This window comes from Mustela nivalis (genome assembly GCF_964662115.1).
Source record: "Mustela nivalis genome assembly, chromosome: 20".
NCBI lineage: Eukaryota > Metazoa > Chordata > Mammalia > Carnivora > Mustelidae > Mustela > Mustela nivalis.
The window spans coordinates 9,431,513-9,459,118 of NC_139039.1; the positions used below are offsets into that span (position 1 = coordinate 9,431,513).

The 27,606-nt window shown below is 39.0% G+C and overlaps 1 protein-coding gene across 1 annotated transcript in view; it reads right to left on the reverse strand.

Moving 5' to 3' along the window:
- Nucleotides 1-27,606, reverse strand: part of KCNU1 (potassium calcium-activated channel subfamily U member 1) — a 149,195-nt gene that overhangs the window by 54,869 nt on the left and 66,720 nt on the right. Inside the window, exon 19 of the mRNA XM_082715533.1 lies at nt 18,641-18,755. Within this exon, the coding sequence (XP_082571659.1) occupies nt 18,641-18,755 (115 nt within the window). The remainder of the gene's footprint in view (nt 1-18,640; nt 18,756-27,606) is intronic.

A 27,606-nucleotide genomic window follows, 5' to 3' on the forward strand; every position in this document is an offset into this window, starting at 1 on the left:
ACTGTTCCCCTTCTGCTCTTGAAGTTACTGAGGGTATTTTTCTGGCTCTTTGCTATGAGACTTTGGTAGAGTTCCTGGAGGTAAAATTCCCAAAAGTATGGAGGTCCCTGAAAGCCTGCAGCCCCAAGGAATTTCTCACTCTTCACCTAATTCACATTGGACCTCCAGGAATTCATCAAAATTACCTTTTAAGTGTTTATACCAGTTTATGACTCCAGTGGTTCTCTCCCCAGGTAAGTGATCTCTGTTGTGACTCCCCAGATTTCAGGGTGATGGTTTGCCCTGGAAACCTCAGTTCTCTGATGGGTGAAGAAAAGTCTTTATTTTTCAGTTTGTTCAGGTTTTTTGTTTTTCTTTTCCTGTTATGAGAACAGAAGTGATGACTTCAAAGCTCCTTACATGTTAGAGCTAAAACTGGAAATTGGCAATGGCTTTCCTTATCCTCTATAATACAAGTTTCAGAGGCTGGTTCTTCCATGTCACAGAATCAGGCAGTTCAGTTTTCAAATATGGTTTATATCTTAGCATATCCCATCTACCTGTTTAATCTGAGAACTCCCCTTTCAGTAATTAAATATACTTTCTTTATGGGTCATTATGATGTGATTTATTACATGTGTGTAATTGTCAGAAATACTGTGGGTAATTAAAATATGAAGTGAATGCTGCCAGAGGCTTCAGTCACTCTCAGTGCCCTCATTAAAAATCAGGAGCTGACCAAATTATAAATAGACTGGTTTATACAAGTTCCGGCAAAACCTAATTATGAAACTTATCCTTATTCTATCAGAACTCACTCCATTAGTCATGCAAATTCTAAAAATGATTAAGTTATTTTATGTGCTGGAATTGTGGAATTAATAATAAAGAGGTGAGTAGCAATAATTAGACATTATTAGGAAACTTTATTATGTCAGGTCACTCTGGGTCATACTACTTCTCTTCCTGACCCCACATCCAACACGATGCATCACAGACACAGACACACACAGACACACATATGATCTCTTTAAGATAGTCTAGTAAGTGGCTTAATGGTTTTAGTGGATTTATAAGGATTTTTTAAAATGAGAGCTAAAACAAAAGAAGGATTTGTAAACTCTGCATGAGGTATTATCTTGAAATTGGTCAGAGAAAGAGATCTGGTAATTATTATCACGGGAATCCTCTCTATAAAAGGCAAAGTGTCACAAGAAGCAATCAGTTACTATGAAGATGTTTCAAGATATGGAAGCTGTATCAGGAGCAAGAGATAATTTAAAGCTTAAAGGAGCTTTAGATGATCATGTCTACCTCCTTTCTAATTTATAGATAGGGGACTTACCTTAGAGAAATTATGTGGCTGCCAATGAATAAGAGAGTCAGGCTTCGAACTTAGTGCCATGCTTCTCTTCCCTAACATGTGGGAGGACACGGACTGATGGGGAAATTGGTGAACGTCGAAGTTTTCTCATAAGGGAACTGGGTGAGAGAACACTGAAGGTGGGTCCACACTAAGTTTACAGAGTAAGGAAAAGGTAATCCACTGGTGATTTGGTGAATCGTAGTCTCATCTGAGACAAGAAAGTTACTCTATGGAAACAGAGACATCAAGATTCTTATTCAGAAAAGCCTGAAAACTTTGATGGCTCAATCAACACATGTGGGGAAGCAAAAGTAAATAAAATTTAAATGGTAAAAGAAAAAAAGGGGGGGGAGGGAGGAATAGGAAAAGGAAAGAAGAAGAGGGAGAAGAAAGGAGAGAGAGAAAAAAGGGAAAGTACACTTTATAGGTACATGTAAGATTTAAGAGCTCTACATTTATGGGGTGCCTGGGTGGCTCAGTTGATGAAGATTAAGCATCTGCCTTCAACTAGGGATCCTGGGATTCAGCCTCACATCCGCATCGGGGCTCTCTACTCAGCAAAGAGCCTGCTTCTCCCTCTCCCTCTGCTGCTCCCCTGCTTGTACTCTCTGTCAAATAAAGAAATAAAATTTTAAAAAAGAGTACTACGTTTATGTATCAGTTAGATTGTAGGGGCTTCAGCATTGCCAGTTTGGGGCTGGGGTAGGGCTTATGCAAATGTTCCTTTGTGGGGGACAAGAAAGAAAACAACTTGGGTGAGGAAGAGAGAGGCAGTGGGGGGTGTATTTCTAATAGGGGTACAGAAATTCAACCTACATAAATAACTGACTGGATTTACAAACTTAGTAGATATTTGAGATTTATCCTTCGGTACTCTCTCTTTGGGTTAGGGGCAGAAAACTTTCTGAGATCTCAAGTGAAAGAGAGCAAAGCTGTGACCTTTGCCCAGAATGAAGCAGTTCTCCCCTCGGCTCTGCTGGTTTCAGGTGTGCAAGGTGAATGTCAACAATTACACAGTTGTATCCCATGTCATCTTTATGCAAATGTGACAAATAAGCTAACATGGAAGGTCCCTGGGAAGATGACACAGAAGACAAGATGGGAGACAAGAGTACCACATGAGAGAATGGGTCTGGTCTCAGGGAAGGGGGCTGCTGAAGCTCACATTATGTGTTTACAAGTCACTCCTAGCAAGGTAATGATTTTAAGAAATTGTGGAAGGAGGGTCTGACCTTAAGGGATCTGGGAATGAAGAGATGAGTGAGAGAGACTGATAAACCTGAGAAAATTCATAAACCTGAGCTTTATTGGAGAAGGCAAAGATCTGTCGACAGATGCAGAAGCCAATCACTTTTTAAAAAAAATTCTGTTCAGTTAACCAACGTATAGTATAGCCTTAGTTTTTGATATAGTGTTCAATAATTCATTAGTTGCATATAACACCCAGTGTTTATCACAACACATGCCCCCCTTAATACCCATCACCTGGCTGGGCCAATCACTTCTAATGGTGGTGGTGGTGGTGGGTGTGGGTGTGTGTGTGTGTGTGTGTGTGTGTGAGTGATATTACATGGTATGACTTTTCATAGCAAAACCATAAGGTAAAGAGGAAAAATATTCTTACCCACTTTTTATGATGATGAGAAATTAGGCAACTCACTCCAAGTCCTAACATGGTAAGCAAGGACTTTAGACTCCCACCACTTAGACTCTATTTTTACCATATGCTCCTCTATGATGTGCTGACACTTTATAGAACTGCTCTGAATGTATGTAGTGATAAGTAGAGAAGGTGAGAAAAATAGATGTAGTTTTAAGTAGAGAATGTGTTCTTCCCACCTCTTAAAAAGTTGCTTGGCTTTTTAATGGGTTTGTTTTCTCTCCTCTCCAATGGTGGCAGGGCCTCAGGACTCTGCAGAGGTGCTCATGTGACAATTAGGCAACTGTGTGGTCCCATCAGAGGAGGACAGCTGAAGCCAACCAAGGATACACCTTACCTTAGTGTGCACAAGGCCTTGCAGACCTCTAGTCCTGCATCCTTCATAAAGGGCTGAAAACCTACATGGGGTGACTTTTATTTATTTATTTAAAAAAAAAAACTATTTTTTCTCACCATAGCACATACCTGCCCCATTTAATGTCCATCACCCAGCCACCCCCTCCTTCCCACCCACTTCCCCTCTAACAACCCTCAGTTTGTTTCCTGAGATTAAGTGTCTCTTATGGTTTATCTCCCTCTCTGGTTTAGTCTTGTTTCCTTTTCCCCTCCCTCCACTATGATCCTCTGTCTTGCTTCTCAAGCTCCTCATATCAGTGAGATCATATGATAATTGTCTTTCTCTGGTTGACTTTTTTCACTTAGCCTAATATCCTCTAGTTCCATCCACATCATTGCAAATGGCAAAATTTCTTTTCTTTTCTTTTTGATAGCTGCATAGTATTTCATTGTATGTATACACCACATATTTTTTATCCATTCATCTGTTGATGGACATCTAAGTTCTTTCCATAGTTTGGCTACTGTGGACATTGATGCTATAAATATTCGTGTGCATACGTCCCTTCGGATCACTACATTTGTATCTTTAGGGTAAATACCCAGTAGTGCTATTGCTGGGTCATAGGGTAGCTCTATTTTCAACTTTTAGAGGAACCTCCATGCTGTTATCCAGAGTGGCTGCACCAGCTTGCATTCCCACCAACAGTGTAGGAGGGTTTCCCTTTCTATGCATCTTTGCCAACAACTGTCATTTCCTGACTGGTTAATTTTAGTCTGACTGGTGTGAGGTTGTATCTCATTGTGGTTTTGATTTGTATTTCCCTGATGCCAAGAGATGTTGACCACTTTTTCATGTGTCTGTTGGCCATTTGGATGTCTTCTTTGCAGAAATGTCTGTTCATGTCTTCTGCCCATTTCTTGATTGGATTATTTATTCTTTGGGTGTTCAGTTTGATAAGTTCATTATAGATTTTGGGAAAACAAAAGACAACTGACAGAATGGGAGAAGATATTTGCAAATGACATATCAGATAAAGGGCTAGTATCCAAAATCTATAAAGAACTTACCAAACTCAACATTTATTTCATTCATATTGATTTTAAGGGTGCTGCTGAACAGTTCAGATTGCACAGACTCCTTTGTGCACCCCCACAGGATGCTTGCAAATTTTCACTCACTCAAAGAAGAGTAAATCCTTCCAATGTGTCCTTGTTCTTGTTCTGTGTGTTTGTGTGTATGTTTCAAATTTCTCAGCTTTTTAGGATAAGAGTATGACACAGTCACCTCCAAACATGGAAGTGTCTCAGCAAGAGGCACTCTGAGAAAAATGCATTTGAAAATGGCATTTGTTGGCTCACTTGAGCCAAATACAGCCACCTCATCTCTTGCTTGAAACCCAAACAGGGTGACTGCCAGTCAGGGATTCCAACCAGCTGGTGGAATTGGCCTGCACAATCTGACAAAAGGGATCCCTTTTCCTTAACAGCAGCTTCTCCACCTCTTTCTCTCTCTTTTTTGCTTGAGAACACACAGTTTTGCACTTGTCCTTCATACAAATAACTGGAGGGTGGGAATTATTCAGAAAGCTCATGTTCGACACCCCATCTGTTCATTTCTGACGGCAATATATAATGTAAGGCTATAAAAACTTGAAAAATAATGCAACATAAAAAGGGATTGACTCAGCTCCAAGAGGCCATAAATGGTAACAAATACCACTGGATGATTTATTTCATGCTGTAATCTTTACAGTAAGTCATCTTTCAGACATTTCCTTGTGACAGGTTTTAATAATATTAATGCCCAGAGCAATCCAAATCATCACCAATAGATGTATTTATCAAGCTGCCAATCTGAGTAAATGAAATTCTATAAGCAATAATGTAACATGTTTAAAGGAAGCTAATAAAACAAGTCAGCAGAGAAATATTACTTCAAAGTATTCTCTCCCTCTAATCCAGTCCTGTATGTTATACAGCCAAAATGCAAATCTTTCCATACTTGATGTATTGCTCCAAAAATACCAATGACCTTTTCCCCAAGCTTCTGTATATTCACTCTCACACATTCATAAAGCCTGCCGTGCATCCTGCCAGAGTCGCTGAACACTGGAGTGCTTAGCATTCATTGTTATGTTTGTCTTGCTTTTTACGCAGGTACTTGATTGGCAGCTGCGGTGAATAACATCTAAGTTTCCAAGTCTTATTAAAATGTAACAAATATATGAGCCATAAGCCAAACTTTGCAGTACTCATTCTAGGCAGGCCTTCCAGAATACCCAAGAAAGCGACTTGAACAAAGTCCTAATGGTTCACTAGTTGCCAGGTAAATTTCATAGGAGGAAAAGCCAACTTGCATTTTCCTTCCATCAGGTTTGCTTGGCTTTGTATTAATTATTTGTTATTCATGCGGCTCTCAGTATGCCAGCTGTTAAAGCATTTGGCATTTCAAATGCAGCTCAAGATCTGCCTCCTGCAGGAAGCCTTCCTTATTAATTTCACTAATTTTCTGATCTCTAGCACAATAACTTCTAATTAATGAATTCATAAAGGCACAAGGCACCTCAAAGGCATTCACCAAATATCAGATGGAAATACAAAGATTTATTTGATCCATATTACAATGAATGGATGCCTCCTTTTTTCTTGCCTATCACACATAGGCTCCTTCAAGTCAGATTTACTGGTTGATGGGCACCACAAGTGTTCACAATGCCACTGTGTACCCTGTAAGAACATGGTATATAGTGTGTGTGCATGTGTGTGTGTGTGTGTGTTTGTGTGTATACATAAATACACACACATATATATGTGAGAGAGACAGAGGAGAGATATATATCTTCTAATTGACATGATATTATTTAAATGTGTTCACTTATTATGATTATGGTTCCTGTGTTTATTTGGAGTAGATCCCTTTGGAGTGTTACCAAGGCCATTATCTGTACTTCTTTACTTCTTTGAGAACTGCTTCATACCCCACTCATGGCCAAGTTTGTTCTTGATGATTCTACTTCCCAGGCAAGTGGAGATGGACAAGTCAGAAAACCTAATTTGAGCTGAGCCAATCAGACACTCTCTTCCAACAATGAAAAATAATGAGATACTTGGAATCTTGTCACCTGGCTTATGATACTTGAGCTGGGATGTGGCTTAAGGACAAGCATAGCCAAATTCCATGGAACAGAGCTACAGAGAGGGTTGTGCAGATGATGAAGTCCTTGACCCAGTGGGGGTGTAGCTGGAAAGCACTGACTGCCTCAGGGCACACAGTTTCCCACTTCTTGGCTCCCATCTTACCAGAAGACGTAGCACTTTCTCTCTTATAGTTTTGCTGCTCTGTGATTCCTTATAAGAAATTTTGTTTTTTCTTTAGTTTAAAAGAGTTTCTTTCACTTGCAAGTGATTGAACATTTATTACAATATTTATATTTCATTGATAAATCAGGTTTTTTAAAGATTTTATTTATTTATTTGACAGACAGAGATCACAAGTAGGCAGAGAGGTAGGCAGAGAGAGAGGAAGGGAAGCAGGCTCCCTGCTGAGCAGAGAGCCCAATGTGGGACTCTATTCCAGGACCCTGGGATCATAACTTGAGCAGAAGGCAGAGGTTTTAACCCACTGAGCCACCCAGGCGCCCTGATCAATCAATTTTATAAAAGTCCACACGAGAGACACATTTTTGTGTGAATGAAAGGAGTTCATTCCTTATAATGAGAAGCCAGATTTTTATTGGATGTGAATCAAATATAAAGCCCTTTGTGTCTTCATAATCCAGGGTGTTTTGAGTGGAGTTTTAGAGTACCCTCAGAAAATAGTGAGATTTTATTAGACAAGTATGGGAAGAGAAGCACATTCTAGGAATACACATAGGCCCATACCAGGAAAAGGAGAAAATATAATACTGTTTGAGCCCAGAGGAATTTTCTGAGAGGCAGGGACCACATGATGAAGGGCATTGTTAAGAATTCTGATCCCATTCTTTTTTTGTTTTTTTGTTTTTTTTTTTAATAATTTTTTATTTTTTATAAACATATATTTTTATCCCCAGGGGTACAGGTCTGTGAATCACCAGGTTTACACACTTCACAGCACTCCCATTCTTAAAGGTACTGACCAACTGCTGAAGGGAAACCATACTGTCAAATTTTCATTTTTGATACCTCATTCTAAGTGTAATAGAAGGATAGAGAATGAGGGATAAGAGGAGATGTGAGGAGACTGGTCAACTGCCATCTCACCGCTGGTCCAGGAAGAAAGAAGCTGGTGGCGTGGATTGGGATTAGAATTGGAGATGGAAAGGGTGGAGAGATTAAAGGTATTTTTAGGAGTGAAACAAAGAAAATGGGACAACTGACTGAATCCAGGAGAGAAACCTATCTCACAACTTCCTCACTTGCTTCTCTTACCTCTCACCAGGACTGTTGCCCAGGTGTTGGCTGCTGATAGACCTGGGCTGGGTTCACCACTGGTTTTATTATTCATTTTGCCTTTGCTTTTGCATACCTTAGAGTTTGTTTCTGAGTACAGTGAATACAGGCAGGTTAGAAATCAGGCACTTGGGGTAAGTATTGATTTTAGAAATTTTTGCCCATTTGGTATAGTGCAATTGGTTCCAGAATCATTGATTTTACTACTTCTCCCTTTCTTCTCACTTCTTTTCAACTTTAGTGCTCCCGTTGATGATGTCTCACCCTGTACACTGTGATTCTCGGTGTGAAAAACAAGCCAGCCAGGGGTGGTATCAGGATCAGGGGTCCAGATAGAGTTTGAAGAGGCCTCTCATCCCCTGAAAATGTAATTCCGTGCCCATATACACACAGGCATACCCCTGGGAATTCCTGTTATCCCTTCTCTACTCTTCTGTTAGTTCCTGGCTTGGAAAAATACAATGATGAGATCCCATGGCTGAAACAGTAAGACGGAGTAAGGGAAGTAAGGAGTAAGGAGTAAGGGAAGGAGAAAGAACTGAAGGCAGCTGCACAGATCTGGAGGTAGAGCTGGGAGTATCTGGGTAAAGAGTGAAAGAGTTATGGGTTAAGAACCATGTTCCTTTACTCCCAGTGTCCTGAAGAAAGAAAAAGGTTCCAAGTGGGCAGGTAGACCAAGAAAGTCCCTCTGGATGGAGGATATAATCAGGGTCAGCTTAGATAATCTGCTTATGCAGACTGTAAAAACATGTTTTTTCTGCGCTCTCCTTCCTGGTCCCAAATAGTCTTTTAAGATTTAGAGTCAGTCACCTGACAAAGGCCCGTGACTTTGAAAAGCAGAGGAGTGTAAATTCACCCAAGATGGTTTCTGCCTGCTTTATTCTTTAATATGTTCAACTTTTCCCCTTTACAAATTAGCTGTTAAAAAAAAAAAAAAAAAAAGGAAGGGGAAAAAAAAAAAAACCAGAACGACAGATAGAATCCATATAAAGAGGTGAGAGCCTTGTGCCACTGGGCTCATTGATTTTTTTTTTTTCCTCCCTACATCAGACCTTGTTCCTGGGTGAGCTTAAGGGATGCAGATGGAAATCAATTACTTAGGGTGTGGGTGCCGAGAACTGTTCCTGGAAGACTGAGTTCATAGGCCAAGCAGACACTTGACCTGGCCCTACAAATTCTTCCCAGTTATTGTCTCCCTCTGAGCTATCTCTAAGTCTCTTAAAACTGGTTTCTGGTGTTGATCCACAAAAAGGATTTCTCAAGGATTAAAACAGAAATAAAGCAAGAAAAAAGGAAACATATTACCCATGGTCCTAGCGTTGAACACGTATGTGCTAAGCAAAAACTGAAACCAGGGACATCGAGAAAGGATCGAGAATATTCAGATCTACTCCCAAACCGTGTAAAGCCAGGCACAAGGTTTGGCTGACTATAAAATCTAACAGAATATTTTAGTGGAAGCAAATCTAGCTAATCAGTATGAAAGTGCTTTTCATAATATATTATTTTAAGAACTAGAAATATTAATGTATTCTTACTTGTGATAAAATGCAAATATAAAGGTCTTAATCCTAATAATCACTTCAGTCAAGAAATAAAGATTGTGAATAGTTTCATGTTGGAAGACCATTTACATTGTTCATGGTTACTAAGCCATACCTATGGATTAAGATGCTACTTGGAATCAAACTCTGTAAAGTTTGCTACTCTCCATTTCAGGCTCCTTTAGATCTTCCTATAAACATGTATATATGTATATACAGATGTGTATGAAGTATAAATGTATAAAGTAAATCATATATATATTTATACTATATCTATAAATATATTTATACTATATACATATATGATTTACTTTATTGATTGATTCTTATATAGGAACACCAGAATCTTCCCCAAAAGAGTAATTTATTCACAATGTATGCTCTAGTGATTCTAAAAAATATGTATTAAAAATTTCTTCCATTATCTAAACTGAACATTTTACTAGAAATTTGAGACTAAAAATGGCAGCTTCTCTTACACTTATAAATTGCTTTATGATTTTTTTTAACTAGCTTTCTCCCACTAGTACCTTAAATATAGAGGAAATATAATAATACCTACATTTCATTATGAGGAAACCAGAAAGTGGAGAGGCAGCAACCTGTCTGGGTTAAAACTGGAACTGGGATTAGAATTGCAGCTTCTAGAAGAGGGGTCAGCCTCATCTGATGGACAGAGGCTCCTGCAACAAAGAAAGCCAGCCTAGCAAGGGCAAGTGGTGGCACCGGACACCATCTTGTCTGGGAGTAGAGCTGTCTTTCCAATAAGACCCTGGGGTTAGAGAAAACTCTGGGTTTTAAAACAAAAATAAAGGAGTTGTTTCTTGTCTTTACATAAGGGTTCTCCATAGAAGTACATTCAGAGCATAAAACAGAGTAACATTGAGAAAAAAAAATACTTAATTTCCACATGTTTTAAGGAATGTGACTATTGCTTAAAGACAGGTGGGTTTGTAAATAAAAAAGGAACAGTGATTACTCAGCTTGTCTTGTGGCTTTGGGGAGATTAGAGGAGGTTTTCAAGAAGCCAGGTTATTTAGTTTACTTTTTAGCACTATCTGCAGTAATATTTCAGAGTGAAATAAGTAAAATATCTGTTCCTTTTCATTTGGCAGCAGCAAAGATCTCAGGAAAAAAAAAAATAAATAAGAAATATGTAATCCCTACGGCGTAATCCCAGGGTATGGAAACTCACTTCTTTTAAATACCTCCCTCTGGCATAATTGACTTTTCATATGCATTTTAATAATGGTATTTCAGCAGGTTGCAAGGGAATTTTTTTCTTCAGTTGTTGTTGTTGTAAATTATGGTTTGGAAAAAAAAAGTGTTATAAATCTAATTGCATTTTCACTTATATTAACAAGTCAGCACAATCTTCCAGCATGTTTACCAAGCAATTCCAATATTTACAGCTGACCTAATTGGTTGTGGGGTAGAAGCAATGAACAATATTTTATTGTCCTTGTAGCTGCGCATGCGCTGAAGACAGCTGTGGCAGTGTGCAGCTACCCAGCAACCCTGAGGTTTTGCCTGCCCTGGTTTGCCTTCGTCCACCAGCTGAATAGAACAGGACGCAGGGAGACAAAGGAGAGTGAGTCCTGGAGTGGAGTGGAGAGCAGTTTGTTAAAGATGCCTTTTCTCAATCTTCTCTTGACAAGAAAGACTTCCCAATTATTTGGGGGCTGTTAAAGACTCAGAATGAGGCTGTTCTTGGCAAGTTTGGATGAAAAATTAAAAATAGTAGCAAGAAAGTTAACAAGGTATTGGGGGAACATCCTTGATATTTGATGCTGACTTGAGGACAATTATGGGCCTGTCTTTGACTTTCACTATCAAAGCCACCACGGTCTTTAGGAGCCTAAGGTGGGACTAACATAGGTTGCATTCTGATATTCTAACATTCTTGGGGAAAGAGGTAAAAAGACCATTGTTCCTACCAGACAGAGACCATATTGCCTCATGGGAAGATAGGAATTTGGGTCTCCCTTTCTTTTTACTGAAGGTAAGTATAGTGGCTGCTCTGCCACTCCTCAGATTTAAATTGAAATGACATTTCTCTCTAAGGCCTCTCTCTTACCTACTCAAGCTATTGGTGGTAACACAGATGTAGAGCGCTAATACGATTTTAGCAGAAAGCTGCTTTGAGGTGAATCTCCAGAACATCGGTTTAATTATTTTGTGTGACAGTCGTGCCTCCTGTGTCATGATAATAGCTGACATTCATTGAGTGCTTACTGTTTGCTAGGAACTTGGCCAAGAGCCTTACATTTAGTCTTCTCAGCCTCCTGAGATCAGCGCCCCTTGCTTTACAGAAGAGGGACCTGAGCCACAGTCCAGGAAGTGCCTTGCTCATGATCACATAGCATGGAAGTCATAGAGTTGAGATCTTATTTTCGATAGTCCATTTCTGGCATGTCCACCTTACCCATGGGACTGGGCAGCCTTCTACTCTATCACTCTTGCAACCTAAAAACTAAAATGCCATAGCATACAATAGGCTTTGATTTGCGATTTTCGATGTACCCAAAAGGCCCTCATTGAATGTCTCCTGAAAACACACCTCCCATTCTGGTTGATGCCTGAAAACCCATAGTTGGGGGAGTTCTTTAGCTGAACCCCTTGATCCCTGGTAAGAGAAAAGCTACCCTTGGAAGGGCTAATATTTTCAGCTTGTGTTCTTGTAAATGATGGTTCAGATGCTGATGGGGATAGTAAGTAGCTGGGAAGTATGAGTCTTGGAGAAGGGTGATGGTGGGTGTCAAACAGAGAGCAAAGAACACAGAATGAAAAGTGTGACAATTTTTCCTACATAAGTCACGTCCTCATCCTTGAAAAGTTTTACACAGAAACAGTAACTAAGCTTCCCATAATCTTCACCTTGTCTTATTGAGTTGGTCCTTTATATATGACCTTAAACAAACATGGCCTCATTCCTGCCTTTTAAGAGATTATAAATGACAAAAATGAAGACATGCAAAAACTAACTACTTAATGCAAATAAATATATGCACTCAGTAAGTGATCAGTTGTCCCACTGTAATTTTTATTTCCATATTAGAAGAGGCGCTTCCTCATCTTCCCAACCAACTAAATCAATGGAAATTTCCATACCCGAAAGTCCTAGGAGAATATGACTTCATTTTTCTTAAGACCTGTCCACAGATTAACAAATAGGTTATAAAAGGCATTTGTCCCTCCTTTATTACAGCCTTCTAAGCTAGTCAGACAGCTAGAGCAAAGAAGACAGGAATGATGGAAGGAATATGTTGAATTTTCCATGGAATTCCTCGGACATTTTTATGAAGCCTGAAGCTATTTTGTATTCTATTTTTAAGTAATAATAATAAAATATTATTCATTAATCTGAATTATTCACTTGCTTAATAAATAACTGATGAATTATTCCTCTCTATATAGTACTTTGCTAGTATTGTGGCACTTTGTTTCTCAGAAATCTGATATTTGCCTCAAGGTACAAGACAAGAACTAGTTCTTTCCAAATTCTTATTCTTCTACTCGCTAGGACCCTAATTCTTTCACCTGTTTTTAGAACTCAGGCTCATTGGGCATAAAAATATAATTCCTACCTGTATACACATATGTCTTTCTTTATCCCTACCCCCATACCTATCTGTACATGATGCATTCATATTACTGTTTTCTTTGGACTTTGTATTAAGACTTGATGAAGATGTTTATTACACTTCATGACCAACCCATACCCCTGATAGGGATTCCTACATACCCAAATACAATCAGTTGCTATGAGGAGGACATCTTTAGAGGTTCTAGAATCTATAAGACTGCAAACATAAGTGCTATCTGGACTCTTAGAGAAAGGTAACTCTGGAAAATCAAAAGCTGGCTGTACAGTATTAAGTACATGTGGGTTTCTAGAACATGACTTGAAATCCTACAGTAAGGGCAAATTCAATATGCATATATGCATAAAAGAATCAAAGAGCACTTTAGATTTACTAGTTATGGACTATATTTTATTCAAATAAAAAAGTCAATGCTTGTCCAGAGGGAAAGTCATTTTAAAAGCTTAATGGAAAGAAAGGAAGAAAGGAAGGAAAGTACCCGCTCAGACAATGTTATAACCTCAGTTTCTGTAGAAAGCTCAGATAGGATGTAGAGAACTATGTGTGGTGATTTATACCCAATATTCTGACCCTGGAAAGACCCTAAAAACTGTTCCTCAGTAGCAGTCCAGACATCACTGAGGTTAAAAGATGGTGTTTCTCTTGCCTGGATCATCTGGGGCACAGAATTTAATAAGACGTGTAGAACTGAGAATAAAACAACAAGAAGGTCCAACTTTCTTTCCCAGCTGTGTGTGGGGGCGGGGGTGAGGGGGTGAGTGTGCATAGTATCTGAAAGTGAGCAGTCTAGGGACAGATGTCTCAGGAGGCATCCGTGAGAATAAATTATATAGGGCTGGGAATGGGTGTGACAGAGGGACACAATTTCCCCCAGTTAGATGCATTTCCCCATGTACTTATGGAAGGTACACTTCTGACACTAACAAGCTTCTGACCTGGCAGAGGATATAATGGCGGTCCTTCTGGATGGACTGTAATTTGCTCAGAAACTGAAGATTGCCATTAAATCAGCTGTGCTGGAAGACACTGAGGAACAGCCAAAGAGAGAGCTGCAGTTGCCATGGAAAAGTGTTGCTGAGGGGGAACAGCAGACTACAGGCAGATGTGGACATGGTGAAGTGACCACACCAGTGGGAGGTTCTGTATCACAGATCTTCACTGAAAACCCTGATGATCTGCTCCATTGAGCTGATGGTCTGTGGATGGTGGGTGGTAGACAGTGAATGTAATTTTGGAAGTTCTGAAACTTGACCCTCTCCTTCTGAATGTGAAAGAAATTGGTTGCAAAAGCATGAAAATCTAAGAGCCAGAAAAATAGTGGCAAAGAAGGATGGGGGAGCAGAACAACAACAGCAGGGACCATTTTCCACTTGCTCAATTTTGACTGTGTGTTAGGCTTTACATAAGAACTTAATCTGTGTTATCTTGATTATTATCTATTATATTATCTCTATTTTGCTGAAGAGAAAACTGAAGCATAAAGGCTAAAGAGGATGGTGGTCCAGGATTCATGCCTGTTATAGGGACAATGCTTATGACTGGTATCTGTGGGACACTTGATAGGGACAATGCTTATGACTGGTATCTGTGGGACACTTGACCTTTAAGGAACTAAGTTTGGCTTAGACATTAAGAGAGAAAAAAATGGCACTCATGGTCTCTTGTGTCTCATGGAGAGTATGAAGATGAAGTTGATAACATATGTACATATGATCTGAGTCATAGGTTACAAAGATATGGTGGGAAGGGAAATTATTCTGGAAAGTCAATATAGTCTGTAACAGTTGAATTAAATAGATCCCTATTTAATCTCTAGAGGGACAATCTCTAGAGAAGGGGTCATATGCCCAACGAAGACAAATCTTTCTGTTGGAAATGGTTTCTTCTCCTGACCCAGATCTATCATAAACTTCTTGGAAATTTCTGCCTTCTCTACTTCACTTGATTAGATATCTGTCAATATGTGTTTGAGTTTATAAACACCTACTTTTTAAAAATACTGGATGGTTTAGTGTGGTTGTTGCATTACTGGTCAGTCACTCCATAATGCAAACTAGCTGTATCTAAATCTTTTTTTTTTTTGTAATATCTAATTAAAATCAGTTTTACTGAAAAATTAAATAACTGTAGAATGGTAGAATGGATAGAACAGTCTCCAGATCACCTAAATCAGGGTGATCCTAATAAAGAAATTGGAAATGAGGACTGAGAGGCTATAGGAGCAGTTGAAACGCATTCTTATTTATCATAAAATTTTGCCTAAGTCTAACTGGACCGCCATGGAAAGGAAGAGGAAATATTCATTTTTGCTCTGTCCTATTACATGACCTCTTGGTATAAAGACACAGAACTCAACAGAATAGAGCTACTGTTTGTTTATTAATTCAACAAACACACATTTAACTACCACTTATTAAACAGACTTTTGTGTGCTAGTCTGAGAACCTACCTGCTATTTATAACATTACGTATTCTATGGGAAGAGAAAGACCCCAGGGATGCAAAGAAATATTGGGTTATAACTTCTGTATAAGTTAGGGCTGTCTCAGTTGCTTCAAGTACTAAGAATAGAAGATAGTAGTTTCTGAACTTACTGGAAAACCCACTAGTGGCCTGAAGATTACATCTTTGAAAGCACCAAGCCCTTGTCAGCAAAACTATAAATAATATTATGCTGTTTGGGGTATGTGAATGTAACACTATTAACACATCAGAAATGGATCACAAATAGCACATACTGCACATTTTATATCCCCCCCGCAATAGTGACTACTCATCTCCATTAAGCCTTCAGGTTTATTTTACCACTCATTGTTAATCAGGACATATGTTTGTCAATTTGTTAACTGGAGTTATCTTTGCCCTGTAAAAGAAAAAAGAAAAGAAGAGAAAAGAAAAGAGAAAAACAAAACAAAGACAAAAACAAAACAAAACTAAACAAAATAAAACACACCCTATTCTATAGCACTAAGTGGAAGAAGGTTATAATTGATCCCATTAACACTGTACTTAAATCAACTGAGCTAACCAACACCATTGGTGAAATATCACAGAAATGTACCCACAAATGGCTCATGTATATATATGAAATGCGTAACACTAACTGGTAGTATGACTCTGATTAGTTTTAGAAATCTGTAGCTCAAGTGAACATATCTTGCTTGTCAATTAAGAGGTACGGATGACTTCAGCATCATCTTTAGAGATGGTCTGGATGGCTAACTTTCATGATCTCTGACCTTCTTTATGGGCTCTTAAAGTATATTCAGTAATGCCCCCAGCCAGATACAGGGCTGACAGGCTTAGTCTGTGGGCGGACCATGCCATCCAGATCAATCTTCCTTTTAGATGCTTGCTTTGGACCATTTCCTTATTTATCATAGACAGTGGAGGGATTAAAGACAATGGGAAACATACCAATATGTTATTTCATTGTTATAGCTGTGATAAAGAATAGCAGGGGGGAAAAGTCTGTAAAACTGAATGGCTACATTTACATTTAAATATTTTCTGTAGTGTTTGGTATTCATTACTTGCAGATCCTCTGTTATCAGAGAAAAAATGTAGGAAAAGAATCAATGACAGCATAAGCATGGCTGGAGCACTTCATGTGTTATCCTATATGCTATCTTTATATTCTTGAAAACAATTTTTAAATGTAAATCATGTTTTTGTAAGAATTGTGTATTAACATAAACATAACATATACACAAATACACACATGCACAATACCAATAGCTAAGAATGTATTCTTTAAAAAAAAAAAAAGATTTTATTTATTTACTTGACAGAGAGAGAGATCACAAGTAGACAGAGAGACAGGCAGAGAGAGACGGGGAAGCAGTCTCTGAGCTGAGCAGAGAGCCTGATGCCGGGCTCCATCCCAGGACCCTGAGATCATGACCTGAGCTGAAGGAAGAGGCTTAACCCACTGAGCCACTAGACGCCGCTAAGAATATATTCTTGAGAAATTTGTGATGTTATGTTTCACAACACTCAAACACACACTCTCACCTCTAGTCAGATAAGCTGGTAGATAAGCAGGTTTCCCCCTGGCTTTCCCTTCAAAGGAGTTGAGATGCCTACTCTCTCCTACCTTTAATCCTACCTGCCACAGGAAACTTTCTGGAACAATCCATCCATCCCTTATTGACCTCTTCTTCCTCTGACCTCCTGGCAGAATCATTGATGTAGCATAGGAAGGAGTGCTGCTTTTTTGGCTTCTGATTTATTTTATAGGAATTCATTTTGTTTACCCAACTAGATTGCATGGGGGTTGAAACATCATTTCTATATCTACAAATGCATCAAGCAGAGTGCCTATATAGCACATGGAGATGCTCAATAAAACCTATTAACCTATTTCCCAACCATCTTAAGAGTAAAAATATTTGCAAATCCCAATTATAGTGAGTAGCTATTTTGCTGTCATTAAGGGTAAGACAAAATGTGAATTCCTGCAATACCATAGCACTTTCCTCCATACAGTTCTTAATCCTTTCCCACAGATTATCTCAGACTGATTAAATGTTGGAATAGAAGGCAAGGAGGGCAGAATCTGTAAGTCCTAGGACTTCTATATTCCTCTTGGAAAGTGCACACGGGAAGAAGTAGCACCTTTGGTGGCTCAGACATTAATGCCGGCCTCACCTGCAGGAGTGGTACAATAAAGCCTCTGTTAACTAGGCCCATCTATAAAGAACTCCCAATTAATCAGAAGCATGATTCTTCATATATTAAAAGAAAGAAGTTACTAAAAAAAAGGATCAAGGATTTATTTCAAAATCTAACTCCTTGAAGGCTCTGTACTTACTAATTATAATAAGGAACATCTATTGAGGATTTACTGTTGACCAAAAATCAAAGCACTTTAAATACCTAATCTAATTCAATTAATAGAAAAAACCTACAAAGTATTCATGACTATTACACTCCTTTAATGTAGCAAAACTGAGACACCTAGAAGTAAAGCAACTTGCCCAAGATCACACAGTTTAAATTGAGCATTTCAACTTAAACCTAACCCTAGTCCTCATCTACATTATGTAATGTCAATGCACAATGACCATGTTCTGCTGGTAGTACAGGATTTACCTGGAGACAGTCACAATCATTAAAAATTTTCCTGGTATAGTACAGGCACTAACCTGAAATGTTGGCAACATATGATAAAACTATGCACAATCCACTTTGAGGTGAAAGAACTTTTAGATTGACCCTCTATATAAAATCAGCTGAACAGATCACCCTCTACCTCTAACTCTGCGTTCTGGTAATCAAGATTTTAATATACTACAAGAAAAAAAGAGTGAGGGAGGAGGCATTATTTGACCCTGTTTTGCAGACTGGGTAACAAAAGCAATCTCATCATCGGTTTGTTGTAAATAGGTGATGGATTAATAATAGAAATTGGGAATAACTGAAATTTCACCCCAATCTACGTGTGTAGAGTGCCTGAAAGGTGATCAGAGAGAAAACTGAGTACAGGGCCTTTGGTTATCACAGGTAGAAAGTATTTTGAGCCACACAGCAAGGAGATTTGTTTGTTTAGATGACTGACATTGTGAGAAGCAGAGATGAATTTACGTTGGTGAGGAAAAATTCCACTGGTCACTATAAGGGCTGATAAAGCCAACATTCTTGTTTACATCACATTTTTTATTGTCCAAGGGTCCTCAGAAACCCACAGGGAACCAGGGTTCTCTGAGGCTCTTACCTGGTGGCGAGGGTCACATTGCTTATCATTTTCTGCTGTCCCCATATCATACAGTCATGCACTGTAGAATCAGAGAATTCTCTCACAGTGTTTTTCTTCACCATCACCGTTGTCCCTGCAAGAACACAGGAATCTTAATGAATCGTCATATCTTTCTGGAAGGTATTTTTGAGCCATCTCTACTGACTAGGCTTTTGGCTAGGGAGAGGGTGAGATTCTTAGCCACAGACCAATTCTAAGAGCACGGATTATAGAAATCTCTTTCATTTCCTTCTGCAGAGTTAGTGGGTGGAAAATGATTGTGAGAACTTCAATACCATATGGATGCTTAAAGAAGCACCTACTGAGTTGCTGCTGTACCTTCTTAAGACATCACCCCCTCTTCTCACCCAAGTGTAGCATCCAGGGGGCCTTCCTGCCACAGGCAGGGTCTGCAGCCAAGTATGGACTCCAAGAAAGGATCACTATACAAGTCCCCTTCTCTCCTTCTGCAGATACTACTCACGCTGCATTCTATTCTCAGTGGATACTGCCTTTTACTTTATTCTTTCCCTCAAAGGATTCCTTTATTATTAATTTTAACTTTTGAAAAATTTTGATCTTACATGGATTGGGCCTCAAAATATTTGTGAATTTCCAAACCTGGAAATAACACAAAGGCAAATAATGTTCTCATCTGCAAAATGGGGATGAAGCTGGGGCTTCAAAGGGTGACTGTGAAGCCAAATGAAAGAATGTTTTAAATGTAATAATTAAATGAGCCATATGAAGCTGCTCTGAGATAGAAAAAAACTAACACATGAGCCCTTACTTCTTCTTGCACCCATATGTTGGTATTCAATCACGCCTTTCTTATTCCAGGACCCAGATTCAACCTGGGAACCTTTTCAACACACTGGATTAGGGCATCATTACTGGTTGAATAAGAATTGGCACTTAGTATTATGATAAGAAATTATCGTTCTGAAGGATGCTTGGAAGTTAAATGCTTCTCTTTCATTCTCCAAGGACCCTGCATTATCCTTCTGCCTGAACCAAATTCCTGGGTGATCAGAGATGCAGAACAGTCTGAGAAGAAGTTATCAAGGAGATGGACAAAGTCAAAGAGCAGCCATCACTCTTATTCTTCCTTGCCCACCCAAGTGGAGAAAAGAAACATGGTCTTTTCTTCCTGTGTCAATTTAAGAATTATCTGTGTACTAAGACTACTCTTTTTTCATGTGGAACAAACTTTAAATCCACATATCACCAGGTTTTAGACAATGGCTGGCAGAAAGAACCACACAGTATCTTAGTTTCCCTCTTCTTTTGATGTAATGTTTTCTGAACCATTCTAATCTATAGAAAATATCAACTGAGTGAAAACATACTTCTGGAAGAAAAGAGAACTCCTTTGGATATGTGATTTGTCAACTTAAATCAGCAGTAACTGCATCACACAGGTGTTCTAAGAGCCAGGTTTGGAATAAGACTGCTCCCTCCCTATAATCCTCAGGTGCCTTCACTTACGTATGGGGGCTTGATGGGGGTTTTCGGATTGACTGGTGTTTCTTTATTTCCTGGTTACCTTTTGCCCTGGGGGAAATGGCTCAGGGACAGAACATCTGAAGAAAATTCTGAGTGAGGACTGACATGTCAACTGTCAGTCTTTAAAGCTAGCCGCTAAGTACATGTGATAAAAGCTGAGGTATGGAACGCAAAAGGCAACATGCCCAAACTGGCTTAGGAACAATGGAACTTTCGGGAAGTCTCTGCTTTTTCAAAGCCTAATTCGGCAGTCAACATTTGCCAGGTATTAAGAAATGGGTGGGAAAGGATAAGTGGGTGAGGCAAATGCTAGGTATCAACTGCTCAAATTTTTTGCTAAAGCTTTGGATCTTCCCTTGTGTCATTCTTAAAAAAAAATCTCTTCTGAAAACACATTAAAGATCTGTATAATCTTGAAAGCTTTCATAGTTATGGAAGTATATGCATGTGGGGGTCAGAAAGAGCAGCCTGCATGAGGGCTGGGGGCACCTCAGGCTGTGGGTGGATTGCCTGAAGGCAAAAGGTGAACTGGCCCCATGACCTCTCTCGGTCCCTTCCAACTCTAATTCTAATCCTAATGACCTTTGCAAACTGTCTAAAAGTGTTCTCTCTAGCAGGTTGCAGACACGGCAGTTAAGAATGTGCAACATCTATTGTTGCCTTTGCCCCCAGTTTCTAGGCTGCTTCAAACAACTGAGGAAAAAGCAAAGAATACCATCAAAATCAGAAGCCAAAGTACTCTCTCTCAAGGCAGTTAATAAGCAACTGAAGTTTCCCTGATTACATTCTAAAGCAGTTTGATCACTTTATTTAGTTATATTTTTATCTATCTACAGCTGACAGTGTGTAAATATTTTTTCATATTTTAGGCAAGAAAAGAACAGAATGGATTTTTGCCTTACACTCTAGCTACACTGTTAACATCTTGTCATGGCTTCCTATGACCTCCCTATAGATATTTCAAAGGTTTCTGGATAAAGCATTAGACATCAAAAAGGACATGACATCTAACACCTGTGAATGACTGAAAAGAAGTAAGTCCCTATAAAAAGGCCAATATTTTGATTAAATTTCTCTCTTCTTCAAGAAATGATACCCTTGGAAGCTATAGGCAAGCATTTTCCTCTTTGGCATACGTGATAGGACTGCATATGAAGACATGCCTCATATATAATTTCCATATAGATAGTAGTAATTCTACCCCTTTCTATCTCCTTCAAGAAATCTTGTGACAACAACACTAAAAAGTGATATCATATATTCTGGATAAGAATATGAGATGACTCTAGGAGATGAAGAAGAAACAGGACAACAGATCAAGTCAGGGCCTTCATCTTACAAAAGGAAGGATAGCATTCATCTATCTGCTTTTTTAGTATTATTATTTATATATCCATTCATGATCAGAAGGTTTTTTTCAAGAAAATATAGCCATGAAGGATGACATGGATTGGCATAAAAAAGAGGCTAGAACCAGGAAAACCAGCTCAGAAGCTATTATAATCACTGGGATGAGACATATAGAGGGCCCTAGCTGAGGTGGAGATGGACACCAAAGACTGGAGAAAATGGAGCCCTGCCGTCACCTATAGGATTAGAATAACAACTGTCATGAATAGAAGAATAGGAGATACTTGTGTATGGTCTTTGTAGTTATCAAGTTACTTTCCTTTATATTGAGATTCAATGGACGTGTGGTCCTTGACCCTGCTTCAGAGAAGAAGAGTCATCTAAGAACCCCTTCTGTTCTCTCTCCTATCTAAAGCCACTGGTACAGGAGAAGAGCTCTGATGGGACCTCAGGGCTGCTCAGGTAAGCCAAGCCAGGGAGACCACCTGGTACATTCATTCAGACATTTCTATCTCAGCTGTCTGGGTTTGGAATTCTCCTCCCTGGGAAACTGTGGCTGGGGTGACTCCTATCTTAAAGAGATCAATTAGTCTTGGATATTAATGAAAAACGTGACCCAGGGATAAACCTTAAAGAGAATTGTGAAATGGGCTAAATTCAAATTCGGACCACAGATCCAAACCACTCCTGTCGTCACCTCCTGCTCTTGACGCCTTTCATATCCTCTTTCCAATTTCTTTTTCAAAATTCCTCTCTCCTTTAGGTACGACTCCAGGGCAAAATTTAACATTTTAATGAGGACTCTAAAACAGTGCTCAGGGCGTGGAGATTAGGGAAATCTGGACACAACTTTCCTCAGGGCCATTTTCTTATTGCTCATCTGTATGCCACCACCCCACCAGTGCATACAGATACTCCTGTAAGTTCCTCCTTGCCCTGGTTAAGGACCACTACTCTACAGCCTGAGGCATCTGAGATTCCAGTGGTGAAATAGCAGGCAGTGATCTGTATAGTTAGGGCTGGAGAAGTTCCTGCCCAATAATTTACCTAACTATAGTAAGTAGAAAAACAGACTACTCCTCCTGATTTGAAGGCTAGCCCTGCTAGTCTTCCTGGTCTGAACCCCAAAACATCAGGAAATGGGCTAAAATAAGTATAGTCCACTAAGACTTCTCTGCCAATTCTTATTTCATCTGCATTTCATTGATGAGAAAAAAAAATAATGAGATTCTTTTGGAGCTTATGTTCCCACAGGTAATATGATAATTAACATACATATACTTACTATTTTCCAGGTACTGGTCTTAATGCTTTTTATATTAATATGCTCAATATGTATACTCTTTATGTGCTAATATTCTCATTTAATCTTCTGAGATATGTGATATTATCATCAGCATTTTACAATAATCAGAAGCACAATGAGAGTTTGAATAATTTGCTTAAAGGCACATAGCTAAGAGGTGGCCAATGCAGAATCTATGTTCTTCACTACCACACTATGCTGCCTCTTGAAAATGTTTAGATTATAAATTTAAGTGGAGAACCTCTGATGTGGTTTCAGCTTAGAAAAATGCAAGTAATCAAAGGCAAGAGGGATTATAAATCACTGAACATCAGAACTGAAAAGGGCCATTGAGATGACAAAAACTGCCCAGTCTGGAAGTAATGACAACACTGAGACCTGCAAAAGTAGCATATCTTCCCTTAACCACAGTAAATCAGTGGCACAGTTGTCGTTAGCATTCAAGTCTTCTGAACTCTCAATTAGCATAGCAGGAGCAAGAAATTGGTGGGACTGAGCAAACTCAATTAACTCAAGAACGAAATGGTTATTAGAAAAGAGTAGACTGGGGATACTCTGCTCTGAAACATGAAATACTCAACCTGAAATTTCTACTAATCCAAAGTCAGAAAATTTTTCTATTTTGCTATTTTTTACTAGGTTCTTAAGTCCTTTTTGAAAGCTAATTTGCTGGAAGAACTTCCAGATATTATTATGACTCTTAAATCTCTAAGGTTGAAGAACCCCCTTCTATAGTGATGTCCTTTTGGGCGCATTTTGATGAGAACTCTCTCCAGATTCAAATTCCTACATAAGCTTACTTCCCTAGCTGCCAGACCTGTGAGCATTTCATAGTACTCTGCTGCCATCATCTGGTAAACTGAAGTCAAGAACAGCTGATACCTCCCACTATTTCAACATCTGGGTACCAGATTATTTGATAAGAGTTCTCTAGGACACATGGGATAGGCATGCCAGGAGTGGTGACTAAGGATCAGTGCCAGGCAGGAAGAAGAAAAGATCCTATTATGAGAAGAATAAAATATTCTGAGAATTTTGATCACTACAGGGAAACTCAAACATTTGATTATACGTTAAAAATCTTACTAATCTATTCCCTAGGTATTATTAAATGCATGTTACAGAGATGGGTAAAATTTGGCATATCTACAAATATGATGGCAGAGCCTTTCTATTTATGGAAAAATCTTTCCCTCTTTAGACTAGAGCAACTTCCTGCTTTAAAATATATATAGTAAGGGCACCTGGGTGGTTCCGTTGATTAAATGTCGGACTCTTGATTTTGTCTCAGGGGTCCTGAGATCAAGTTCCACCCAGAATGGAGCCTGCTTAAGATTCTCTCTCTCCCTTTACCTCTGCTCCTCTCCACCCTGCTTGTTCACTCTCTCTTTCTTGCCCTCAAAAAATAAAATAAAATGTAAAATCACACTTAAAACCTTGCTAAAGGGGTGATTTTTAATTTTTATAAAACACTTTTGTTTTGAAAAATGGCTAACAAAAGTGCACACATATATGTGTGTATACTGAGCTTGCAAAAGTTTGACTTATATACTACATTTACAGAAATACATCCACTGTGTGAAACCATACTAAATTTTCATATATTATAAAGATACATGTAGTGAGATGATACTTTTAATGTATTATTTTTTCTTTCTTCACCCCCTTTTTAATGGATATTTATCCTATTTATTCATTCTCATCCCTTGCCTCAAAAAGAGTCATAGGTTATAGAACACAAAAGGAGTCAATGTTTGGCTTCTGAATCTAAAATAGGGTTTCAGAACCTATTTAATTCACAATCTTCAGACACCCATTTAATTCACAATCTTTAGACTTAAGCATTCAGTGGCAACCCTATGGACAATAGAGATATCAGGTTACCCTCATCCTAGCTCAAACTGAAGGCAGAGTTTCTACAGTGAGAAAATCAAACCAGGAAGACAAGAGACTACCACCACTGCCCAGTGCCCCACTCAAAAAGCAGATGTGTTGCTTCGAAAGAAGTCTCCAGCTCTGGAGCAGTGGCTCAGACATTCTGACCAGAAGGAGAGGCAGGCCATTAGAACAGCAAATGCTGAAGCTCTTCCCAAGGGAGCTTCTTTTATTTGGACAAGTATGGAAAGTTCAAGCTCAAAGGTGCTTTTGAAAACAATGGTGATTTTGGTGGCAAACAATTAGGTTGAGGTTGGTAGCTCCATGAGAGCAATAAGGTAAACCATAAGCCAGAGTTTACTACAGTGAGACAGGAAAAGAGAGAGCTAAGAAGTGCTCTCTTTGGGTCAGAAGGGACCTCAAAGACTGGCCTTAAAAATTAGTCCTGCAACGGGACCCACATTTAATTGAGTAATACCTTAGAACAATATAAGCCTGAGGGTATTGTCAAGAATAATAGAATCAACAGCAACCAGTAGTACACCCCAAGAGCTGGGTATGATACCAACAGAGACAGAAAGATGAAAAGAGAGATCAGGGAAGGAGACAGTACCAAAAGCCCTTATCAAAACCACCATCAACCCCTGCTGACCATGTGCCAAGTCAAGGTTACACTCTGATGAGAAATATCAGAGTCTTAATGCTGCCAGGGGAATAGACTTCAATTAAATAGTCAATCCCAATCACTAATTCATTAATCAAACAAGCAATGACAACAAGCTCTGGTATCCAGAGTTGCTACATTATATTGTCTAAAAGTTTAGTTTTCGACAAGAACAGCAAAATTATGAGATATGTAAAGAAGCAGGAAAACATGAAGCATACACAGGGGTAAAAAAAAAAAAGAGGCAGACAACATAAATGGCCTGTGCAAGGGTCCAGATGTCCCACTTAGCAGACAAATTCTTCAGAGCAGCTACTACAAATATGTTATAAGAATTTAAAAAAACACGATTCAATAAATAAAGAAAGGCATGTTGACAATGTCTTTTCAAAGAGACAATAATAAGCAGATGGAAATTATAAAAAAAGGAACCCAAAGGAAATTCTATACTTGAAAAGTTTACTAATTGAAGAGGGGTTAATGGACTGAAGAGTGTCCCCCCAATTCATGTCTACTTGGAATCTCAGAATGTGACTGCTCTGGGCTGAATTGTGTCCTTCCCAAATTCATATGCTGAAGCCCTAACTCCCAGTGTGATTGTATGTGGAGATAGAGACTTCATAGAAGTAATTTAGGCCAAATGAGGACCCTGATTGGATAGGAATAGTATTCTTATAAGAAGAGGAAGAGAGACCAGAACTTGATGTCTGCCATTTGAGGACACTGGGGGAAGGTGGCTATCTATAAGCCAGGAACAGACCTCTCTCCAGAAACTGAGTTGGCTGGTACCTTGATCTTGGGACTTCTGGCCTCCAGAACCATGAGAAAATAAATTCCTCCTGATTAAGCCATCCCAGTCCCTGGTTGTTTTGTTTTGTTTTGTTTTGTTTCCTGCCTACTACAATGACCTTAAAGAAATGACATCCCTACCGACATAATTAGTTAGAAATCTCAAGATGAAATCATCCTGGATTTTGGATGAGTTCTAAGTCCAAAACTGGTGTCCTTAAAAGAAGAAGAGACACAGGAAAGAGGGCCATGTGAAGACAGAGGCAGGCTACAGTGATGCCAACACAGGCAATGGCCACCAGCAGCCTCTAGAGCTAGAAAAGACAACAAAGGATTCTCCCATGAGCCTTCAGAAGGAGTGTGGCCCTGCTGATACCCTGACTTCAGACTTCGGTCTCAGAACTAGAACAGAATAATTTTCTGTTGTTTGAAGCTACCCAGTTTAATCAAGGGACTTCTGATTGGCACAGTATACACCATCCCCCAAAGGTGTCCATGTCCTAATCCCCAGAACCTGTGAGTATTTCATGTTATATATGGTGAGGGGGATTCAAGGTTGCTAATCAGCTCACCTTGAAAGATTTTCCCAGATTAACCAGGTGGCTCAATTGAATCACAGGAGTTCTTTCAATGTGGAACACAGAGGCAGAAGATCCAGAGTCAGAGAAGGTAACGTGATGATGAAAATAGAGTCTGAACAATAAGATGTGAGAAAGACCTGCAGACATTGCTGGCTTTAAAGACAGACTGGGGCCATAGGCCAAGGAGTATAGGCAGCCTCTACAACCTGAGTAAGCAAGGCCATGGATTCTTGCTTAGAACTTCCATAAGGACCCTTGCCAGGTAGACCCATTCAGACTTCTGAATGATGAAATTATGTTAATTTATCACTAAGCCACTAAACATGTGTTAATTTGTTACAATAGCAATTGGAAACTAATGCAGGGCCTAGCAATAGATTTGAGCGCCAGAAGAAAAAAAAATCAGCAAATATAGGACAGACTGGGAGGGACTACAATCCAAAAGAGCAAGAGCAGAAGACAGAGAGATAGACAGACAGAGAGACAGAAAGAGAGAGAAGGGAGAAAAATAAACAATTCCAGAAATATGTGGATCCCCAGTAAATGAACCATATATATGTAAAGATAGGACATATTAGGAAGAAAAGAGATAAAGGAGGGAGAAAACATACTCAATAAACAATGAATTAAATCTTCCCAAATTTGATGAAAAATATTAAACTACATATATGGGCACACCTTAGAGGTATTGTGGATTTGATTCCAGACCACTTTACTAAAACAAATATCAAGGTAAAGCAAGTCAATTAATTTTATGGTTTCCTTGTTCACATATGCCTATGCTATACTATGGTCTCAGTGTACAATAGCATTATGTCTAAAAAAAGGTACATAATTTAAAAATACTTTATTGCTAAATAATGCTACCTATCCT